Source organism: Antennarius striatus, chromosome 9, assembly GCF_040054535.1.
Source record: "Antennarius striatus isolate MH-2024 chromosome 9, ASM4005453v1, whole genome shotgun sequence".
NCBI classification, from domain to species: Eukaryota; Metazoa; Chordata; class Actinopteri; order Lophiiformes; family Antennariidae; genus Antennarius; species Antennarius striatus.
This window is the reverse complement of record NC_090784.1, coordinates 15,357,936-15,377,603: the sequence shown is the minus strand read 5'-3', so window position 1 is coordinate 15,377,603 and position 19,668 is coordinate 15,357,936. Positions and strand designations below refer to the sequence as shown.

Sequence of the window (19,668 nt, the reverse complement as noted above, 5' to 3'; positions counted from 1 at the left end):
GCGCCATCTGTCGGCGAATTGCAGGAAAAACACGTCACGACGCGCTCCTCTATTTACCTCGTCCGTCGTCGTTCCGACTGATACCAGGAGCCTCGATCAGCGTTTGTGTGTTCGTGTATCCAAAGAGAAACCCATAAAGTTTCCAAAGACGAAAGACTGACCTAGATAATCCACCAATAGAATACGGGACGGACCCCATATTCCCGCCCACACCGTCTCCTTGGTCCAATCACAGTGCAGCTACTGGAGCGACTGGGCGGGACGGTAACATCCCAGATGAAGGTAACAGGTTGCAGCCGCCGCATGATGAACTCGCCGTGATAATTTCGCAGGAGTAGTTTTTACATCCTTTTTCCTTCGTTTCGACCTGAATGAATGCCCGAGAAACGGGTTCGACGTTAAGGAGGCGAGGTGTCTACAGGAATAATCGCAGACAAAGAGGTGAGTTGCGCTTGGTTTTGAACTTCATGGCTCCTGACAGCTAAACAAACTAGGGAGACACGTCCCGTCAGACAGGAGTGCTATTTGTAGGAGTTTTTACAGCCATATAACAGTTATTTATTCAGTTAAGTTGGCTGCCTTGTGAGCCACTCCCGTGTTTTACCTTTTAGGCTTCCTTTTAACCCGTTTCGCTCGATCGCTATCGTTAATTAAATGGATAGGAATTGATGGTGTCCACAGCTAAATTTTGAAAAGAATAACTTTTACATACGTCCGTAGGTGTGTTGTAAAACAAATCGTTCCATGTCTGACAATGTCAAACTGTGTAGGCAAGTAAAGAAAGTCACATTTTAAAATCTGTTTCTTTACAAAACACCTATGGTGTTTATGCATAAGGTCCAACTTTGTTGTGTAGGATCAGCGGTATTTGTCACCTGCGAGACTAAACTCCGGGATTCACTGCACATCAAAACCTCTGATTCTAGATGGGGTGTTTATAATTCTTAAATGTGTTTAACCTCATAATATAATTCTGTATACCAAAGATCAGGCTTTTCCAGGAGAGTTGCTCTTCAAAATTCATCTGGTGTCAGACGAAAGTTATAAAACCAGCAAAGAAGAGAGACAATTATAGTTTTGATGCCGGAAGTTCAATAATAGTGGTAATTATAACCATTTTGCTGTCTCTGACAATGGAGGCACAATTCCCACCCATTCATCTATTGATTTCTGTTTCTCTTTCACACACACACACACACACACACACACACACACACACACACACACACACACACACACACACACACACACACACACACACACACACACACACACACACACACACACAGCCTGTGTAAGATAAGGGGACAGAAAGAAGTGACAGGAATGTGAGAGAAGGGAGGGCCATGTTTATGTACTCATAATGTGGTGTCATTTGTGTCCTACTTGGTAACACCGAGTTTTCCTTTGTTATGCCAGTTCTCTGGATTAGAGGGGAAGAATAAATGGCTGCTTGTTTGGGTGTGAAAGAAGAGCAGTGTCAGGTTTGGCCAGATATTGACCGCTGAGGGAAGAAGAGGACCTGGTTTTATGTGGAGAACATAATGGAGTGGGAGAATACCCCGAGGACTGAGTGCTGCCTGTCCTCTAAGAATACAGTACAGAGGGTGTGTGCTTTTGACCAGCACTGATTTGAACCTCTCCAGATTTCATGCTCCAGGTTACAGTATAAATTGAAATCTTTATTATTCACCTGTAGGAAAACAAGGCAAGCTTCTGTATGTTATCTTGCCTATTATTATTATAGATTAAATATAAGGAAGAAAGTTAAGAATTGGTTGAAAACAGTACAGGAAATAAATAAGGAATACAGTATTTGCATATTACAATAAATAAAGCATCTAAAATAATTTCTTAATGACCTTGTAGTTTTTACTTAGATAAACTTCTGTGTTTATTCTTTGCTCCACTTAAGGTAAAAGTCACGTCCTGATAATTCGGGCTCCACTACTAACAATTTTTCTAAATAAAACATTTGCACCATGATTAAAAATTTCATCTGTAAAAAATTAAAGAGAGGAAAAAACAGCATAAGTGACTTACAGTTTCATCTCACTCTACAGCTGCTGTATAAACACTACATTTACAGAAGGATTCTGTCTATATTAGGATGTTTTATTACATTCTGAACAAACACAAAGAAGAGAGGAATATTTGAGTGGGTTCTGTCTATGCCATCCGTCCGTCAGTCCATCACATTTAGGCGAGTTGTACATTTAACAGTGTTTTTATACATGTGTGGGGGAAAAAACCCCCAACAAGGACGAGTATTTGGTTAGAAATATATCAGGGCTGAAACACGCTGCTTATTATAACAGAAGAATGGATGGAGCGAGGATCCTTTTGACATCCTCAGAATTTCTGGCCTCGTTTTCCGCCCCACATCACCTGGACAATGGGATGGGTCCCCCCGTACCCCGTGTCCCCCTTTGGGAGTCTGAACTGCATTCTTCCTCTGTGACATAGAAAAATTAAACACAGTGAAAATGTATTCAGAGACATCTTGTTACCTCTTTATATTTATGTTTGTCAGTTTTGCTCGATCTGAAGCGACACCTCGCCTGTTCTCAGATCTCCATGTGAAATCAATGGACTTCCTTCGTCATGTGTTGAAGCTGTGGCACATTCTTCAGTGTGAGGCTTGTGGGATTGACCTTGCTGTGAAGGTGCTGGACTGCAGACTTCATGCTAGAGTGCATAAATGCGTTTTGACATGGTGCTTCCTCTGTGGTTTCCCTATGGTGGACTAAAAATTAAATGACTGTGCATCTGATGAGCATTTCTGTCATTCAAGTCATGGAGCTTTGGTCAATGCTGGACCTTTTTTTTTTACCAAAGTGTTTCACAGCATAAATGTTTAAGGTCATCCATCTTGACTCATTTTATTGATTTATTTTCTACACTTCTTAGCACTGGAAGTGTAAATTTAGAATAAAAAGTTGTGGAGGTATTCCATTCTGTATGGGTGCCAAACAGAGTTCCTAACTTGATGGTAATGTCTGTAGTTAATCCTTATGTGTGTCAGACACAGGACTTTTCACAGGAACAGCTTTGACTTTGGATTTTATCACAGAGGAACTGATAAGAGAAGGGGGGGGGATTTTTTTTCTGTCACTTCGCTGTCCCTCCCAGTTTCACAGCCCTCTTTCTATCCCCGTCTCTCACCTTGGAAAACTGTGGAGGGGAAGTAAAAGGTGTAGAGTTCATGAGAAAGAAGAGCTAGTTTAATGAACCATAACACTGTAATTACATGAAGATCAGATGTCGCTGTGCTATCCAACTCCTGGTGATCAATAACTTGTACCAGAAATGTTCTATCCAGTGATTTGGATCGTTGCCAGTGGCCATGACTTGTAACTAACGTGTGACACATTAGGTGTGATCAGAAGAGACATAGTTTCAGAATTACTCAGCAGAGACATTCAGAATATAGAAAAATGTGGAGAAGGGAGTAAGGGAAAATAAATTACAGATGTTCAGAACTAAACCTGTTAGATCACAAACCCGTCTCCTTTCATGCTGCCACAGGTCAGCCGAGTGAAGGAGATATAGTATCTGGCTTGGTAAACGTCCAACTGTTGTGGAAAGTGTATCTGGGCCAAACACAGAGAAAGTAATGTCTGGGTGTGTGCTTTCAAGTTAATAACTAATCAAGTGCACTGAGGTCAAAGTCCACACAAACAGTCCAAACCCAGAAAAGGGGTTTTGGTGTCTGTAAATCTGTAATTGGTCAGAGTAAAGCTTTGCTGCAGCATGAATCCAACAAAGTTCAAATTGTTTTTAATAGTCTCATGCTCCTCAATTTCTAGGTTTTCTTTGGTGACATTCTAAGCTAAATAAAACGTATGTTAATGTCGAATTTGATTGTATTGTATCAGTGTTTTTTTGTGTTCAAGGGTTTGCATCCTTGAACCTGCTGTTGTAAGTATAGCCCAACATTTAGGCTGGTATTGATTAGATACTAATCGACACTGGATTTACTAGGTTGATTCCAATGTCTGTATATTGGAAGTGAAAAAAAAAGGAATCCATTGAAATGTTCCTTTTAAAAGTGTTGTCAGTGCTTCTCCTGGGCAAATTCTGTAAAGGTGGCATTTTTTAGACAATCTCTTAAACATGTTTTGGTATTTATGTGTCGCATTTTTGCGTACAGTATTGGATCACAAATAAACACATAGCAAGTAGGGCAGATTGTTGCGACAGATGTCCACTTGTTGAAGTGTTATTGTGTATATTGTCCATTATTGTGCATAGCACTGAAAACCTTATATAGATTAATTCCATACTGGATATGAAGTCATTACAATATAGCATATAAATATATATGTTTCTGCAAAGACGATGGGTTACCATCAAACTTCTTCTCTGCATTTTCTCTAGCATGAACACAGCATCTTCAGGTCACAAGACCCCAGTGGACCACGGTGTCCAGATCCGCTTCATCAATGACCTCTGCGACAGTGGTGGGGGCCAGTCAGGACCCTACCCCAAGACAAAGCCTCAAATTGCCTCCAAATATGGCGTGGCAGTCAGGGTGCAAGGCATCGCTGGCCAGCCGTATGTTGTTCTGAAGGACGGAGAGAAAGGGGACTCGTATGGAGTCCAGCTCAAAACTGAGTACCACTCTGGTTACAGTAGTCTTCCCCGGAGGAGAGAGAAGGCAGAACCAGGATCACAGGGGGCAGATGTAGGTGGAGGAGGGGGGCAGGGAGGTGCATTACGACGAGCCCAATCCCACGGCTCGTTGCTAGAGAGAGATGGAGAGCGAGGAGCAGGCAATGAGGATTTTTGTCTGTCCAGGCCTCCAGGAGACGGGAAGTCTGGTAGTTATGGGAATCTGGATGGAGGAATTGGGATAAGAGGGGAGAGAGAGCATGTCTGGGGTGTTGGTGGTAGAGGAGGCGACATGGAAAGGAATACATGGGATGGGTCATCCAAAGCAGGGCTCAACGGGTCTGGGAGGAGTAGTCAGTCCTACTCTGACTCTCCTCACCAAACCGCTCATCTCACTAGTCAGAGGCAGACTCCTGTCAGCAGAATAATTAACAGGTTTGATGGCGTTGTCAGTGAAGGCCAACAGAGAGGATTCCCTCCTGCGTATCAAGAACCCAGAGCTACGTCTCCCCTCCCCACTCCAAACCCCTACACCTCACCGCCATCTTCAACGCACAGCACCATGGGAAGAAGCCAGGGTGCTGTCACGAAATTACCTGGACCCTCTGTTAATCAGTGGACTTCAACACAGAAGTATGTCGCTATGGAGACACCACAGACCAATCTGAGTGAGGCACAAGTAAGGGTAAAAAATTTTCTAGGTGGACATTACACCTGCCTAAGTGACCACCAAATGTTACAAAGCATTCAACATTGCAAGAGCAGTTTTCTGATCTATGTCTCAAGGTGACCCCTGACCTTTTGCTGGACCAGGGGCCGAGTGCAGAGACCAGTAGTGAGGAGGAGCAGGTCATGCAGACTATATACAACATCCTGAGACAGGGGTATGGATGTTTATTATTTTTGCAGCACAATGTAACTTTGTTTTATGATCACAAGTAACCAGATATCATGCAAGATTACATTCACACTAATGTTTTGTGTTCCTTCCTGCAGTACCAATGAGAGTGAAGTCATCACGAAGCACAAAGTCAAGGTCATCTGTCAGAAGATTCAGAATCTGCAGGTTTGTCCATTACTGTCCCTGTACTACAAGTCCTGTATTGTAAATCAAGAATTAAACAGAAGGAAACTATCCATCCTATCATTTTCTTCGACAGCCCAAAGAAAGACCCCATGAAGAGTGGAGGAGAGAGAAGAGGGAACTGGAAAGAAAATTGGCCGATCTACAAAGTGCACTGAAGGTGAAAGGAAGGGTAAGCAAAACAGAAATAGAAATGTGACTTCATTATCAGTGCTAAAAGTTTTTAGTTCTCTGTACAATGGTTAAAACACTTATTGATTTTAAAGTAAGGTAAAAAAGGACATTGTATGCAGTTCGGTTCCCCTTTAAACTAATTTATACTGTATATCCAGAACATAGAATGTTGTCATTTTACAATGCCCAGAAGGATACATTTTAAAGTAAACGACAAATTTTGATTTATTCTAATTTGTTTGGCTGATGCACCAAACTTCCTTCTATTCACTTTGCCGATTGGAATTAGCTGCTGTCAAGATTCAGTAACTTGCATTTTAATCAGCTCTGATTACATAGAGCATCTCCAGTGCCACACATAAACACTCACCCAAAGTGTCCTTGAAAACAAGAGCACCAGCTCCCAAGTGAAGGAATTCACTGTTGGTTGGAAACTGCCTGAAGAGTTCTTCTGTCTTTTTAAATAATCTAATGGGAGAGGGGTACTTCGGAGTGTGCTTCAGATTAATCCTCAGATTAATCCTTAAAGCCCCTAGGCACACACAGAATAATCTAACTTGAATAATAACTCATTATATGTTGGTTAGGAAGGTGGGCAGCTCTAATCTCTAATGGCTCTTAAGAACCTAATCCCTCATGCCTATTGATTGGGTGGTAAATGCAAGAAATTAACATTTTCCAAAGAAACCCTTTTGATGTGACCAGAGGTGCCTGATGTCTAATGTTTCACTGCTCTCATTTATTCATCATGCCTGCTTTTGTGTAGGACTCTATCAGCAACTGTGATCCCACTCTGAAATCTGAGCTGGAGTCTTGTCTGGAGGAAAATCTGCAGCTCAGAGAGATGCTAGACCGGAAGAAGAAAGAGTTAAACGAAACACAGTCAGAGTGAGGACCCGAGAGCATGCACACGTCTGTCATGTTGTTGTTGTTTTTAGTCATTCAAAGCGCTGGCTACCTGACATCACTTCAGCTTTCTGTTGGCGTTGTGAATGCAAACAGAAACTAGAAAGTGCAAATGTCCCTGCTATCACCATTGTCAATACAATCTGCAACAATCTCAGAACAGTTTCCAGCGCTTATAAAAGCAAAATCCTGTAACAGTTGTTTATCAGCTAACTTCTGAAAGAAGTGGGTGTGCTTGAGAACAGTGAGAACATGCTTGAGAACATGCATTCTGTTGTGAATGTGAGTAGATCATCAATTGGGTAATTGCACATTATCTATGGTGATGTCCTTGAGTTTTGAGAAGTGTTTGGACTGAAAACACTCATTGTCTTCAAGAGCTGGTGGTCTTGAGTGAAAGAGATGCAGACATTTCACAATTTCATGAAAAAATCAGCAATTTTAAACGTTATCACATGTCGTTTGAATCGAAAATTGTAGCTACTGTATGTGTGTGTCCTCTTTTCCTGGCAGGCTGATTCAGTTACGAATGGATAGAGAGAATGCGGAGGCACGGGTAAGGGGAATGGAGGACCAGTTGGCTGAGCTTCAGGATGAACTGAGAAGAGAGACTGTCAATAAGACGGTATCACAGAAACATACTCATGCACACAGACACGAGAGAGGAGCCAACTCGCCCCACATTTTTTAAGAACACAATTTTAAATCTTGATTAACTTGCACCTAGTATTAAGTCATAGTTATTTTTGCAGCTGTGTACTCAGAAGTATGAAGTCAATAACACATATTCACCTTTTTTGCAGGACTTAATGTCTTTTCAGGCACAGCTGATGGAGGTATGCCAGCTGAAACAGAAGCTGGAGGAGGCACTGAGGCACAAAGAGAGGGAGCTAACGGCCCTCAAAGGAGCTCTGAAAGAGGAGGTGACCAGCCACGACAAAGAGATCGAGGTGCTTCGAGAGCAGTACAGTACCGACATGGAGAAGCTACGTGGCAGCATGGAGCAGGTGTCTCAGGTGTGTGCACGAACACGGTAGTAGTATCACCACAGATATGTTTTGAATATGATAAAATCATCCTGTGAACAAAAGTCATTAACTTTTGCATTCAATTCATCACTACAACGTTCATTCACTTTAATATTCTTTCATTGGCTTTTCAAGAATATTTTGACAGGAGACATGAATGCTTTTTAGATTATATCTGTGCCCTACAGATTTAGTTTCAGTGAATATGATTAAAAACACTTGACCATGGTCAGATGTAGACATTTGCCCCTCAGATACTTAACGCAGCCATACAGACTTGTGTAAAATGGGGTCATTAAACATTTTCTCATTTCTTCTCCTGTTTCAGTCTCATGCCGGGATTGAGGCAGAGCGGTTGCGTGTAAATGCATCAATGCGGTCCCTACAGCAGCAGCTGGAAGACTGTAGAGATGAGAGCAGCCACTGGATGGAGCAGTTCCACAACGCCAGGGATGAGCTTCGAGTGACCAAACAAGAGTTAGTTTTTTCTAACCTATGTTGTTCACAAAATGTATTTTTTGTCACCTATCCACAGTTTTGGATTCCAAGGCTCATTTGCACATAGCTCTGTCACCTTCTCATAGTTTCTCTTTGCACTTGCTGGAATGTTAATGCGTGTCAATCTTTTCTCTTTTATTCTACCTGGTCAATGTTTCTATCCCGCTCTGTCAGAGACCCACGCAGCCCCCCTGAAACACTGTGAGAGTCAGCGTTTTTGTGTAGATTGTTAGACTTGTAGATTTGGCTAGCTGTGCTAACAACCGTCTGACCATAGATCCAAGGTCATCCACACCAAAACCCCCATGGTTGACTAGAAACTTGAAACTGGAGGTATACCTCCAGCTCCAGCTTTCAATGGGAGCAGACTCGTTCCTGACACATTCCTGTTGTCTCTATCTGACTCACTGATTCTCACCAACAAAATTGACAAAAGGAAAAGGAAAAGTGGAGGAGCAAGAAGACAAGAAAATGATGAAAACTTTATACCAGGGGTGTCAAAATACTGAAATGAACATAGCCTATTGAAACAAGAGCTAATACAGTGTATATTATTTAATAATTAAATGAATAAAGCACTTTTTTGTTATGGCTCTGTCACTAACTTCAAGGAGAAACATTTTCAACAAGCAAACAGCAAAAAAGTAAATGTTCTTCAAAAACAAAATATGTTCCTTAATATCAAGATAAATGCATAAATGAAATTGCATGCATTACAAACTCAAACTGCATTATTGCATGCCTAATAATAGTATTGTGCATGCACAATCATAATGCATTATTGTGCAAAAAAAATTTTTTTAATGTAAAAAACATACCCTCTGACTCCCACCTGGCTTGAAACCCCCTACTCTCAGCGTCAACCTTCCTTTTACCCATTTTTGAAGAGGGGAGTAGCTAAATTCAACCTCCGTTTTCACTGCTGATGAGCAATGAAACCAAAGCCCGCTTGCTGCGCTGCAGTGACTTCCGCTACCGTTGCATTGTGGGGAATATAGTGTCGCTGCGTGCAAAACACCAGTGGGCGGATGTGGCTGGCGTGCCAGTTCTAACAGTAATTAAAAATCATCCAGGGGGCCATAAATAATTTGTCACGGGCCAGTTCTGGTCCGCGGGCCTTGACTTTGACAAAAGTGCTGACAGTGTGCCGCGGAGCCACACAGACGCAGACAAACACGCACATACACACTCACACCTATGGTCAATTTGAAACAGACCAGAGATATAAAATAGACTGGTGTGGCTGGTCTTGAATTTCTCTGTTTAGGTGAAACATTTTGTAGAATGTAGTGTAGAAAGCATCTCATTGCTCTAAGGTAACAGAAAATGCTGATTTTTTTTTTCTGTTAATTGAGCATTAAATTGTTGCTCATTGGATCATCAAAGTGAATGTAGCTCAAATGTGACGATTTACCTCCACAATCCAAAACCTGCCAATCAGACAATGAAGCAATACAGTAATCCCTCGTTACTCGCGGTTAATGTGGACCACCCGCAAAAAACGAAAATCTCACTTTACGTGAGACCGTAGCATGTGTGTACGGTGTCACGTGACTACAGCTCATGGGAGTCACTTGCTCCTCATCTCTCGCTCTCTCCCTTGTCCTCGATGAGATGAAACTTACATCTCATTGAGGACAATATATATATATATAATATATATATATATATAATTTTAAAAATCTGCGATGTAGTGAAACCGTGAAGCGCAAATAAGAGAGGGAACACTGTACTTTCATATGTTGTTGTTTGGGTCAGCTGTGTTTGATAATTTTTTATCAGCATCTTGCAAGCTCGTCTGGAAAAGGAGGAGCTGGAGGACGAAGTAAAGGAGCTTCAGGGGAAAGTGAGAAACATGAAGCAACAGATCCCAGATCAGAGCCACACTGAGATTCTTAAGCAGGTGGAGTAAACAAATACTCAGCTCAACATGTTGTCCAGTGCACGAGTGAATGACCTGACCTACTGAACTTCTAATGATGCCAACTGATCTTTATAGGAGCTTCAGCGATACAGCACTGATCTACAGAAAGCTAAGTCAGAGGTGGAGAAGCACAGGACAGACTTAGACAAGAAGGTCATGGAGGTTATCGCCATAAAAAAAACTCACCAGACCCAGGAGGCAGAACTAAAGTATGAGATCAACAGGCTAAAGGACCAAATACAGAGGGTCAAAGGAGATGCTGCTAAGGCTCAGGAGAAAAACAAACGGGTTGGTGACATCATATGGTGTTGATGCAAAAGAAAACGCGGAAGAAATTATTTAGGTGTCATGGAGGCTATAGTGATATGTATTTCACAAATCATCTCCATAATTTCTCTTGTATTTTTCATCAAAACCATTTTTTGTCTCCTTGCTCTTAGCTCCCAGACCCAGCTGTCGTCTCAGAGCTGGAACAGAAGCTTGAAGATGCACGTAGGGAAGTTAGCCAGCTCAAGGAGAAGCTTTTAATCACTGAGGAGGAACTGGAGGCGAGTAACACTCGTCTCAGTAGAGCTCAGACGGATTTGAAATCACTCCAAGATACTCAACAGGAGCAGATGGAGGCAAACACACGCCTCAAAGAGAAACTCTTGCGGTTAGAGGTAGGTCCCATTATGTCCCACAGCACGATCTGTTATGGTTGCCCAGAATGCACTAGATGATTGCCCTTCATGGTTTCCTCAGGCTCAGCTGCAGACCAACACTACAGAGAGCTCAGAGGCAGAGCTCGCCCTACACACTGAGGTGAGAGGGCTGAGATCTGAGCTGGATGAAGCCAAGCGAAAAGCTTCGAGACTGAGCCAGGAGCAACGGGACTTCAATCTGCGTCTGGACGACACGGAGAAGGAGAATGAAATGCTCAAACAGACCATCAACCAGCTGGAGGAGACCAAACGACAGCAGGAGAGTGCTCTGGAGAAACTTAACAAAGAGGTAAGATGGAGATCCTTTTTTATCTTCACAAACAAATGAAGGCCTCTACAGCTTGCAGTAACCAATATAGGAATCAAAGTACCAAAACACTACCCTCGTTGTTTGTCCTCTTCCTTATTCGGTCTCCTCTTTCAGTATGATTCTTTGTTAGCGACCTCCAGAGAGGAGGCGCAGGCTTTCAAGCTTCAGCTGGAAGAGCATAAAGACAGGGCACGTAAGGAAATGCAGGAGGCACAACGTCATGGAAACAACGCTCAGAGCGAACTGGAAAGGAATAATATAAATCTAAGGAGACTGGAAGAAGAGGTGGATGTTTTTGTTTTCTTTTGTGAGATGATGTTCTGAACTTTTTCAGTGGTTTTTGAACTTACTACTATTCATATGACACAAAGCCATTTCAGAACATTCACCCTGGCATTACTGACTAAAAGTATAACAACTTTTAACTAGATATCACGACAGAAGAAAGAGCTGCTTCTTGTATGTGAGGAGAAAGACAATCACCAGCTGGATAAAGAGCTTCTGACCAACAGAATACGCCACCTTGAGGGAGAGGTAGAGACCAGCAAAAGCAGCTATAATGACAAAACCCGGGAGATTCGCATTCTAGAGGTAAGATATGTCCCTCTGGTGATTTGGTAGAATAAACCATGACTACAGAGCTCTCTGTAGCAGTTCTGCTATACATGCATCACTAGCATAACAGCTTGTGCATATCTCATATTTATTTTGTGTTTATGAAGGTTCTATTAAGTGATTAGAAAAGAGACCTGTTTAATTCTTAATACAGCAGATCTACTTCTCTCAGTAGCTTCCATGTTGCAACGACAGGAGGCTCATCCAGTCTTCTTTCAAAGAGTGAAAGATGATCTCATCTTGTCTGTCAGGACAAACTGAAGCGCGTGGAGCTGGAGCTGGATGAAGAGAAGAGCAGCGTGGAGATGATGACAGATAGAGTGACCAGAAGCAGAGACCAGATCGATCAGCTACGCTCTGAACTCATGCAAGAGAGATCCTCCAAACAGGACCTGGAGCTTGACAAGAACGCCATGGAGAGACATGTAAACACATACATACACACACACGCACACACCGAAACACCTCGTTTGACCTGCATGTCTGTCCCTGCAGCTGAAGGAGTTGAGGAGTCGTGTTGTTGACATGGAGGGCCAGTCTCGCTCCACAGCAGGTGTTTCCCAGCTGGAGAACAAGATCCATGATCTGGAAGAACGTCTCCGAAGTGAGGAAAGGTATAGATGGGAAACCTGCTGGAGCCTTTACATCTTCTTTTCTCCTGTTTAATTGACAATTAAGTGTCAGAAATGTTTCTGTTCGAGAGTTAACTCGTTCTTCATAGCAAATATTTTAAAACATGTTCCAGTAACCACGTTTTAGGCTCCAGCATTTAATTTTTTTCCATCATGCTTGGCTTCTAGTTTTTCTTTTACTTTTTCTCTAGCTTTTACTTAGCTTTTCTTCTTGACTTTTTGTTTCACTTCAACTCAGTAAAGCTGGGCCTGAATGGCTTCAGAGCTTCTTCGTGTAAACAGTGAGGTAGCAAATGTCTTGCCCAAGAGCATTTTGGCAAAAGTTGATATAATTGGAATATTACTCATTAACATGCTGTCATGGCTTGTGCTGTGTTCCTTTTTTGTATATGTGAAGGGAGAAGAACACTGTGTTGGCGGCTCAACGGCGTCTGGAGAGGAAACTAAAAGAACTCACCATGACGCTGGATGAGGAGAGACTTGGGCACAATGAACAAAGAGACCAGGTATTTGTGTTTTATAATATTCCAACATGGAACTGAATCAGCGCTAAACGCTAATAAGCTTAATGTGTGCTACAGCTCGCTCTGAGAGTGAAGGCTCTGAAGAGACAGGTCGATGAAGGTGAGACGGAGCTGGAGAGAGTAGATGCATTGAGGAGAAAGGTTCATAGAGACATGGAGGAACAGATGGAGCTCAAGGAGGCCCTGCAGACCAGAGTTTCAGTATTAGAAACTGAACTCAAGTAAGTCCTTCCCTTCTGAACCCAGATTCCTGAGTACTTAACCTGGTGGAGATTCTTAATGACTCCCTGAGGTGCAGTATTTCACATGGTGATGTTTTTACACTTGTCACTCAAGTGTGAGAAGTTATTGTATTAAACTAAACAACAGCAGGTGACTCATGCATACCATTAGGGAATGCATGTTGTTCCCTTTTGTGCCTGCAGAGGGAGAACTGTAACCAATTGTAAGCTTTATGGGGGGGGGAAAAAGGAAATGTGTCTCAACTTTTAAGGTGACAAGGATTGGTGTTGTTAATATATTATTATTGTACGTCACAGGAGAAAAACCAGTGCAGCAACGCGCCCCATTTTGGATTCATCCGCCCTTAGCTCTGATGAAGACTGCGTTTATGACCCCACCACCATCACCTCCATCCTCACCGAGAGCAACCTCCAGACGAGCTCCTGTTAAGAAGACGTCTCGGGTGCAGGATGAGGGTGGGAAAATGTAAGGAAATGGCAGGCCTGCTGCAGAGCGATGTGCATTATGGACCATACATGGACCCCTGAGTTAATGGAATATTGTAGAGGTTAGCTGGGAAATACTTTCCACACTGCAGTGAATTGAAGGAAACAAAACATCCTTTGTACTTTTTTCTCCAAATTTCCTTCTGTCACAACGTATACAGACGTACTCTATGGTATGGCTGGAAGAACTCCATTTATCTAACATCTCACTACCAAACAAAGTATTTAGCTACATTTCCAGGAGAAACCGTTTGTTGTACAGTGAAATAAAAACAGAAAATACCTCTCAAATTTGGGTTTAAAGTGAGTATGTCAAGCCATTTCATGGTTTTGATTCTGATACAGGTATGGTACCAAGGTTGACTTTCACTGAATGATACAAAAGAGTCTCATCATTTCTTTACTGTTCTTTAACAGTCACCAATTCACTGAACCCACAAACTCTGCCGTACGATGTAGAAACACTTGATAGCACTTCCGAAATCAAGGATCTAATGCTGAGATTGATTGCATTCATGATCGCCGCTTGTGATTTGAAGAGAGCCTGCTATACTGTAATTCTTTCACTGATTTTCTTTTCCCTACCAAATCTGATGGTTAAAGTGCTGCAAATGACTCATACAAACAAAAGTCATGAGTTTGTTTACGTAACACAAAATAGAGTTTCTCACTCATAAACTGTAACTTCATTTGTCAAGGATCATTAGTAATGGCCCACAGTGCACCTAATGATAGTAAGGCACTAATATTGTCTGAAACACAGAGACTAGATGTATTAGAAATGTCACATTAAGTTTTAATGTGTTTTACTTAATGTTGAGTCTTTTCTACTGAGAATGTTTCTCTGTAAAAGTTCATCATTTTGGTTTTGTTGTTTACACCTGAGATCCTTTGTCAGGAAGGCGACACACTGATTAGCAGTGGCTTTGCACATTCGACACAAACAAACAGCCAAAATATATTCCTGTCGAGAAAAAAATGTTTTTTTTGAAGCTGCACAAAGTCTATGCATTCCTTTATAGCAAGTTCTTGGTATGTATTTTTGTACCAAGAACTTAATTACAGTCCCTTAAAAATATTTTTACTTGTAATTTTCTTATCTTAATTTTGATAGTTTTGTTTAACATTTGTAGATTGTTATTTGATTTTTGTGCACTGGTTCAACAATCAAATGGCTCTATATTATATTACATTCTGATCCAATGTAATGTTTTTGCCTTTTCAGTCACACAGGTTCTTAATTATTGTTAGATATGAGACACCCTGTTTATGAATATTGTTTCTGAATGGAAAATTTTCATATTATGATTATATACCTTTTTGTTCTCTATAAGGTAACCGTGAACCTATTGCATTGCATAGTTTGTCTTTGTAACAGTTACCACATGGTAATCAATAGGGCTTTTTAATTCATGGTTATAGTTCTGCACATTTATGTAATCGCACCATCTGTGTGTTCTCATGAAGGTCGCATGGATACCTTAGAAAAGATCACTGTTGGAGGAAATAAAACATATCACGAAACCAGATTACAATTAATGTGTAATAGTATGCATCATTTCTACATCAGAAGATATGTGATGTGTCTATAGTGGTTAAGTTCTTGGCTTGAGAGTACAAGAATTAAAAAAAAAATACTTAAAGTAGCTGTAATTGATGTTTAAAATAACTATCAAAAATGAACAAATCAAAAAATAATGGTGTGAAAGGTTTCAGAAAAGCATCAGTTCATTGTTCACATTTCTGGCCCACAGTTTTATCGTTTTGGTTCTGTGCCACCTCCCTTGTTTTCTGACACAGCAGGAAGTTGTTTAGTGTAGAGGCACTTCTAACAGCTGTAGAGCAAGATAAAGAGCAGGAAGTAGTGGCACCCAAAAAAAATAAAAAATTAAGCCAAAAGAAGTCAAATAGAAGACTTTAGATTCTTCTATAACATTACCTCTTAACAACACATACCTTCCTTTGTTGTGCACAGCCCCCATGGACAGCATCTTTGTCATGTGTCACAGTCAAGCCAGAGTATCCTCTCAAACGCATTACATGACCTGTATTGTTAGTTTTCATAAAAGAATGTGCTGACCTGCCACAGCTGAATGCTGCTGTTTTTACTGTTTTGTCCTCTTATCTCTTGATGCAGAGTTGCTTTTGTTTGTATCTGTTTTAAGGATCATGCAGAGGAGGCTAATCTGTTGATACAAGTCTACTCTGTTCCTGCTTAGACACATTCATGCATGAGTATTGTTTTCACAGCTGCGGATAAATAATACCGATTCAAGCGTTCTCTGTAGCACAGCTGTCAAATAACACGTTTGACCATAATAGAGAAAACTCTAATAGACAAACTAGAACCGAAGCTGTGGTTGTACAACTGTATTCCTCTGAATACAAATAATTCGTTTCACAAGCTTATTTTTAATTTTTATTCAGTGATGTCAAGCAGGGACAGAGGTCAACTGAACAGATCTGTTGGTGAACGAAACCAGATTTCCCATAGATTTACCTTGACATTCTTTTCACACACACTTAATCCAGGTGTGTGTGAACATTACAATCCTGTTTTTGTCTACACATATCAACATAGAAATACAGATCACCTTGACAGGAACTAAACACTCCACACCCTCAATACATCAAAGATTTGTTTGTTGAAGCATAAAGTGTACAAAGCTTGTATTTTGGAGTTGTCTGTCATGATGAATGCCGGGATCACCACAGGGTGAGGCACAAATGGAATGTGTAGGGTCGACTGAGATCAGTGTGGAACACAAAACTCAAAACAGAAGTGTAAGATGTCTGTGAACCAAAGCCTGATATCTGAAGAAAAACCCTTTGATAATACCTGCAACTCATCTCTAATTCCAAGAAAAATCTCTTTATGGTAGCGGGAAGAAATTCACATCTTTATACTTCAAGCCAAAGTGTTTTTCTTTTTCATAATTCCAGACATTTTTTTTCTCTTCTTTTGGGCAAGAGATGAAGGTCAGCACCGTGTAAGGAGACTTGGACAGCTCCTCTGGTCATTTATCTACTCGTGTGTTACGTTCCATCCTGTAGTTCTTTGTAAGGAGACTGTTTTTAGAATGTTTTGAGGCACCACCACAGCGTCTGCTCCTCAGAAGTGCACTGTCCTCTTTCCGATTGTGAAGGACTTTCTGCACCTCCTGTGGTGCTATTGTGTGATTGATCTTCAAAGATCGCTTGCTCTCTCAATTGCTGGGAATTGAACTTGAAAATTCTTTAAAGTTTTTTTTTTTTGCTGCAAGATATCCCACCTTGAAAAAGGTCCAGAGGCGTATTGATGACATAACACATCCTCTCGGTATAACCAAACCCGTACAGCGTCAACACAGTAGGCTACAGCAACCGTTTGGATTGATTCCAAAATACTAACGTGCATACTTTCTGTGGGCTGGAATGAGTTTTCATATCATTCCATCTTTCTCAAGCGTTATTTCAAACTGAGAGCTGATTCGCCAAGAGCTGGGCGTGTTGCGTTTTGAAATCATGGTGTTTGCCATTGCATGTGGTTGTTCAGAAGGTATTTCCATCAATGCCCTGGTCTTCCACATGTGGAAATTCAACTGCTTCAGGCTCAAATGCTGTAGCTCAGATATAATGAAGCTTGCGCTTTCATGGCAATGTAACCTTTTCTATATAATTTGAAATAAATGACATAGGGCATCGTGGAAATGATGAGGAAACCACACTAAGACTGGAAACCTCTGCCAAGGCAACTCGGTTCCCCCAGTATCTTACTGCACCTTAAAGCACTAGCCTCATGATGGTTCCACCCTCATAATATGACACCATGACCACAAAAAACCTATTGGAATCATTTTGATATCAATATAAATTTTCGTTATCCTAAACTTTTTATGTGTCACATCTTATACGCTTCAATTTAAGGTTTAAAGTGTTCTCAAGAAAAAGACGAAAGGAAAAGCCAAATAAAAATCAGATTCTTCTTTGATAGTTGCCCAATGTTCATACCACTTTTTTAATCTGTTGGGTATTTTCTGATGGAAAGGGTGAAACCGTCAGACTAGCTATTTTAAAGAAATTACAGTGAAATGCTCTCTTTTGTCAGAAATGTAATACTGGTGAATATAATTGCAAAACTTTTATTGAAAGTTGAAAAGATGAAAATAGAAATGGAGAGAATGTGACCTGAGTGTCCTCAAATGTCATTAGAATTATCAGATATAAAGTTCACAGACATGGTTTTGCTCATTTTATTTTTATTTATTTAAATTTTTTTATAGTGTTTAATGGGTACAACATTATTGTTCTATTCTTATAAATCATGTGGGGCCATAGAACTAGATCAGACCTGTTCATTTGGGTGTTGTTGAAATAAGTATTGTTTTGTGAATCATCTCTACGCTGTAATCAGGAAACACAATCAGAATAACTTTAGACCCAGTGAAACCAAAAATAGTTTTTTTATGACTCACTGTGTGCCATGCTAAGGAGTAGTGTTGGTGTAAATACATGTGAACAGCAGGATTCAGATGTACAGACATGAACGTATGTAAACAAACAGCCCGTCATTAGTAACTGTCTGGTCTGTGGGTCTGTTTGGGTGTGTTCAGCTGTGTGATGCAAACACATAATTTCTTCTCTGTGCCCAGCAAACACACCGTAGGAAGGTGTTAGATGTTTTGTTGGTGATCTGCTTCCATGGAAACGATCCCATGACACAGCCTCATTCCAAATTAATGATTAAAACACCAGAATTACAGTTACCTTGAAATATTTATGTATTTGTTGTTGTTTTTTTGTGTGTTGTAGTTTCTGCTCCTAGTATAAATTAATTTGGCGTCATCCTTTATTTACCTCGATGAGCTGTTGTTTGCTCCTCAGCAGCCATTAATGCCATTAAAGTCCTGATCCAATTTGAGGCCTGTAATAAGCTGGGTCAGCTGCTGCTGGACTCCTACCCTCTGTCTCCTGTGTTCCATCACATGTTTCTGCTGTTTTTCAGTCAGCTAGAATTATGTTGTTTACAGAGATAAATGCTGTAGAAACACCTGAAATAAAATTAAAAAAAACACCGTTTGTTAAATACGACTTGTGACATGTGTTAAATGGATGTTTATTTTGTATTCCTGATCATATTTCATATCTGAGTGTGTTTTCCTTACTGTGATTTTATTCAATTTCCGTACAATTTTTAAACGTTTTCTGATTATTGCCAAATGAATGTGTGTTTTTAAGCTTTATGAATGCAGAATGTTGACCTACATGTTTCAAAAACATTTCACAAATCTGTATTTATTTTATTTATATGGATTGTATATTTTGTATTTCTATTTAAACTACAAACTGAAATGAAAATCAGGTAGATCATACTGTTGATTGAGGACTATTCTCACCTTAAGACCCTGAATTTATTTTTGATTAAGTGAATGCATGAATACATGGAACTTCTTCATTTATCAGGGGGTGGGTGATAATTTAAAAAAAAAAAGTGTAACATTATGAAGACTTTGAGGGAAGTCTGGCTGGAAATTGGATATTCTATTTGTGTACTTATGGTGGTCAGTCCAACACCTTTATGACGTGATTCAAATCACCCAGTTTGATAGTTTCCCTCCCTCCCTTGCTTTGGAATCCGATAGGAGCCCCAAACAGGTTGAGTGAGGCGTCAAACCAACTGAATGAATAATAGATGAGCGAAACAAACACTGGAGGCTTCAGTAGGAGTGTAAAAAAAAAGAAAAAAAGACACAAACATGATTATAATTATAATGAACAGAATCAACAGGTCAGGATAATGAAGGCATGAGAAATAAAAGTTGACTGGAGGCAGGACGCCCTTCCATCAGTGCTCCACCTCCATGTATGGCTGTTTCGGTCTGGACTGGGGTGTGGGGGGGGGGGGGGTGAGGCACTCCCATCGTGACGTCATGAGACGAGTTCCTACC

General features: G+C 40.8%; 1 protein-coding gene across 5 annotated transcripts; it reads left to right on the top strand.

Annotated features, from left to right (window-relative positions):
* The first annotated feature begins 288 nt into the window (after positions 1-288).
* LOC137601477 (cingulin) lies at positions 289-19,020 on the top strand. Of its 5 annotated transcripts, none has more exons than XM_068323672.1 (21): positions 289-441; positions 4,381-5,293; positions 5,428-5,498; positions 5,611-5,680; positions 5,775-5,870; positions 6,639-6,760; positions 7,292-7,403; positions 7,582-7,794; positions 8,135-8,283; positions 8,479-8,505; positions 10,087-10,207; positions 10,304-10,516; positions 10,669-10,890; positions 10,973-11,221; positions 11,357-11,527; positions 11,672-11,833; positions 12,109-12,282; positions 12,353-12,471; positions 12,887-12,995; positions 13,071-13,234; positions 13,553-19,020. In XM_068323672.1, the coding sequence occupies exons 2-21, from the start codon at positions 4,382-4,384 to the stop codon at positions 13,683-13,685; spliced, it is 3,609 nt and encodes a 1,202-aa protein (XP_068179773.1). In that variant the 5' UTR covers positions 289-441; position 4,381; the 3' UTR covers positions 13,686-19,020. The 5 variants fall into 5 exon arrangements, with proteins under 5 accessions (XP_068179773.1, XP_068179774.1, XP_068179771.1 ...); XM_068323673.1 differs by having other exon boundaries at positions 5,401-5,498; positions 7,292-7,334; XM_068323670.1 differs by having other exon boundaries at positions 5,401-5,498; positions 13,553-19,019.
* The last annotated feature ends 648 nt before the right edge of the window (positions 19,021-19,668 follow it).

Coding starts and splice junctions, on each gene's coding strand:
- LOC137601477 (XM_068323670.1), top strand. CDS start 4,382: ATGAACACAGCATCTTCAGGTCACAAGACCCCAGTGGACCACGGTGTC. Junction 5,871..6,638: donor CACTGAAGGTGAAAGGAAGG/GTAAGCAAAACA, acceptor GCTTTTGTGTAG/GACTCTATCAGCAACTGTGA. Junction 8,284..8,478: donor CTTCGAGTGACCAAACAAGA/GTTAGTTTTTTC, acceptor CCGCTCTGTCAG/AGACCCACGCAGCCCCCCTG.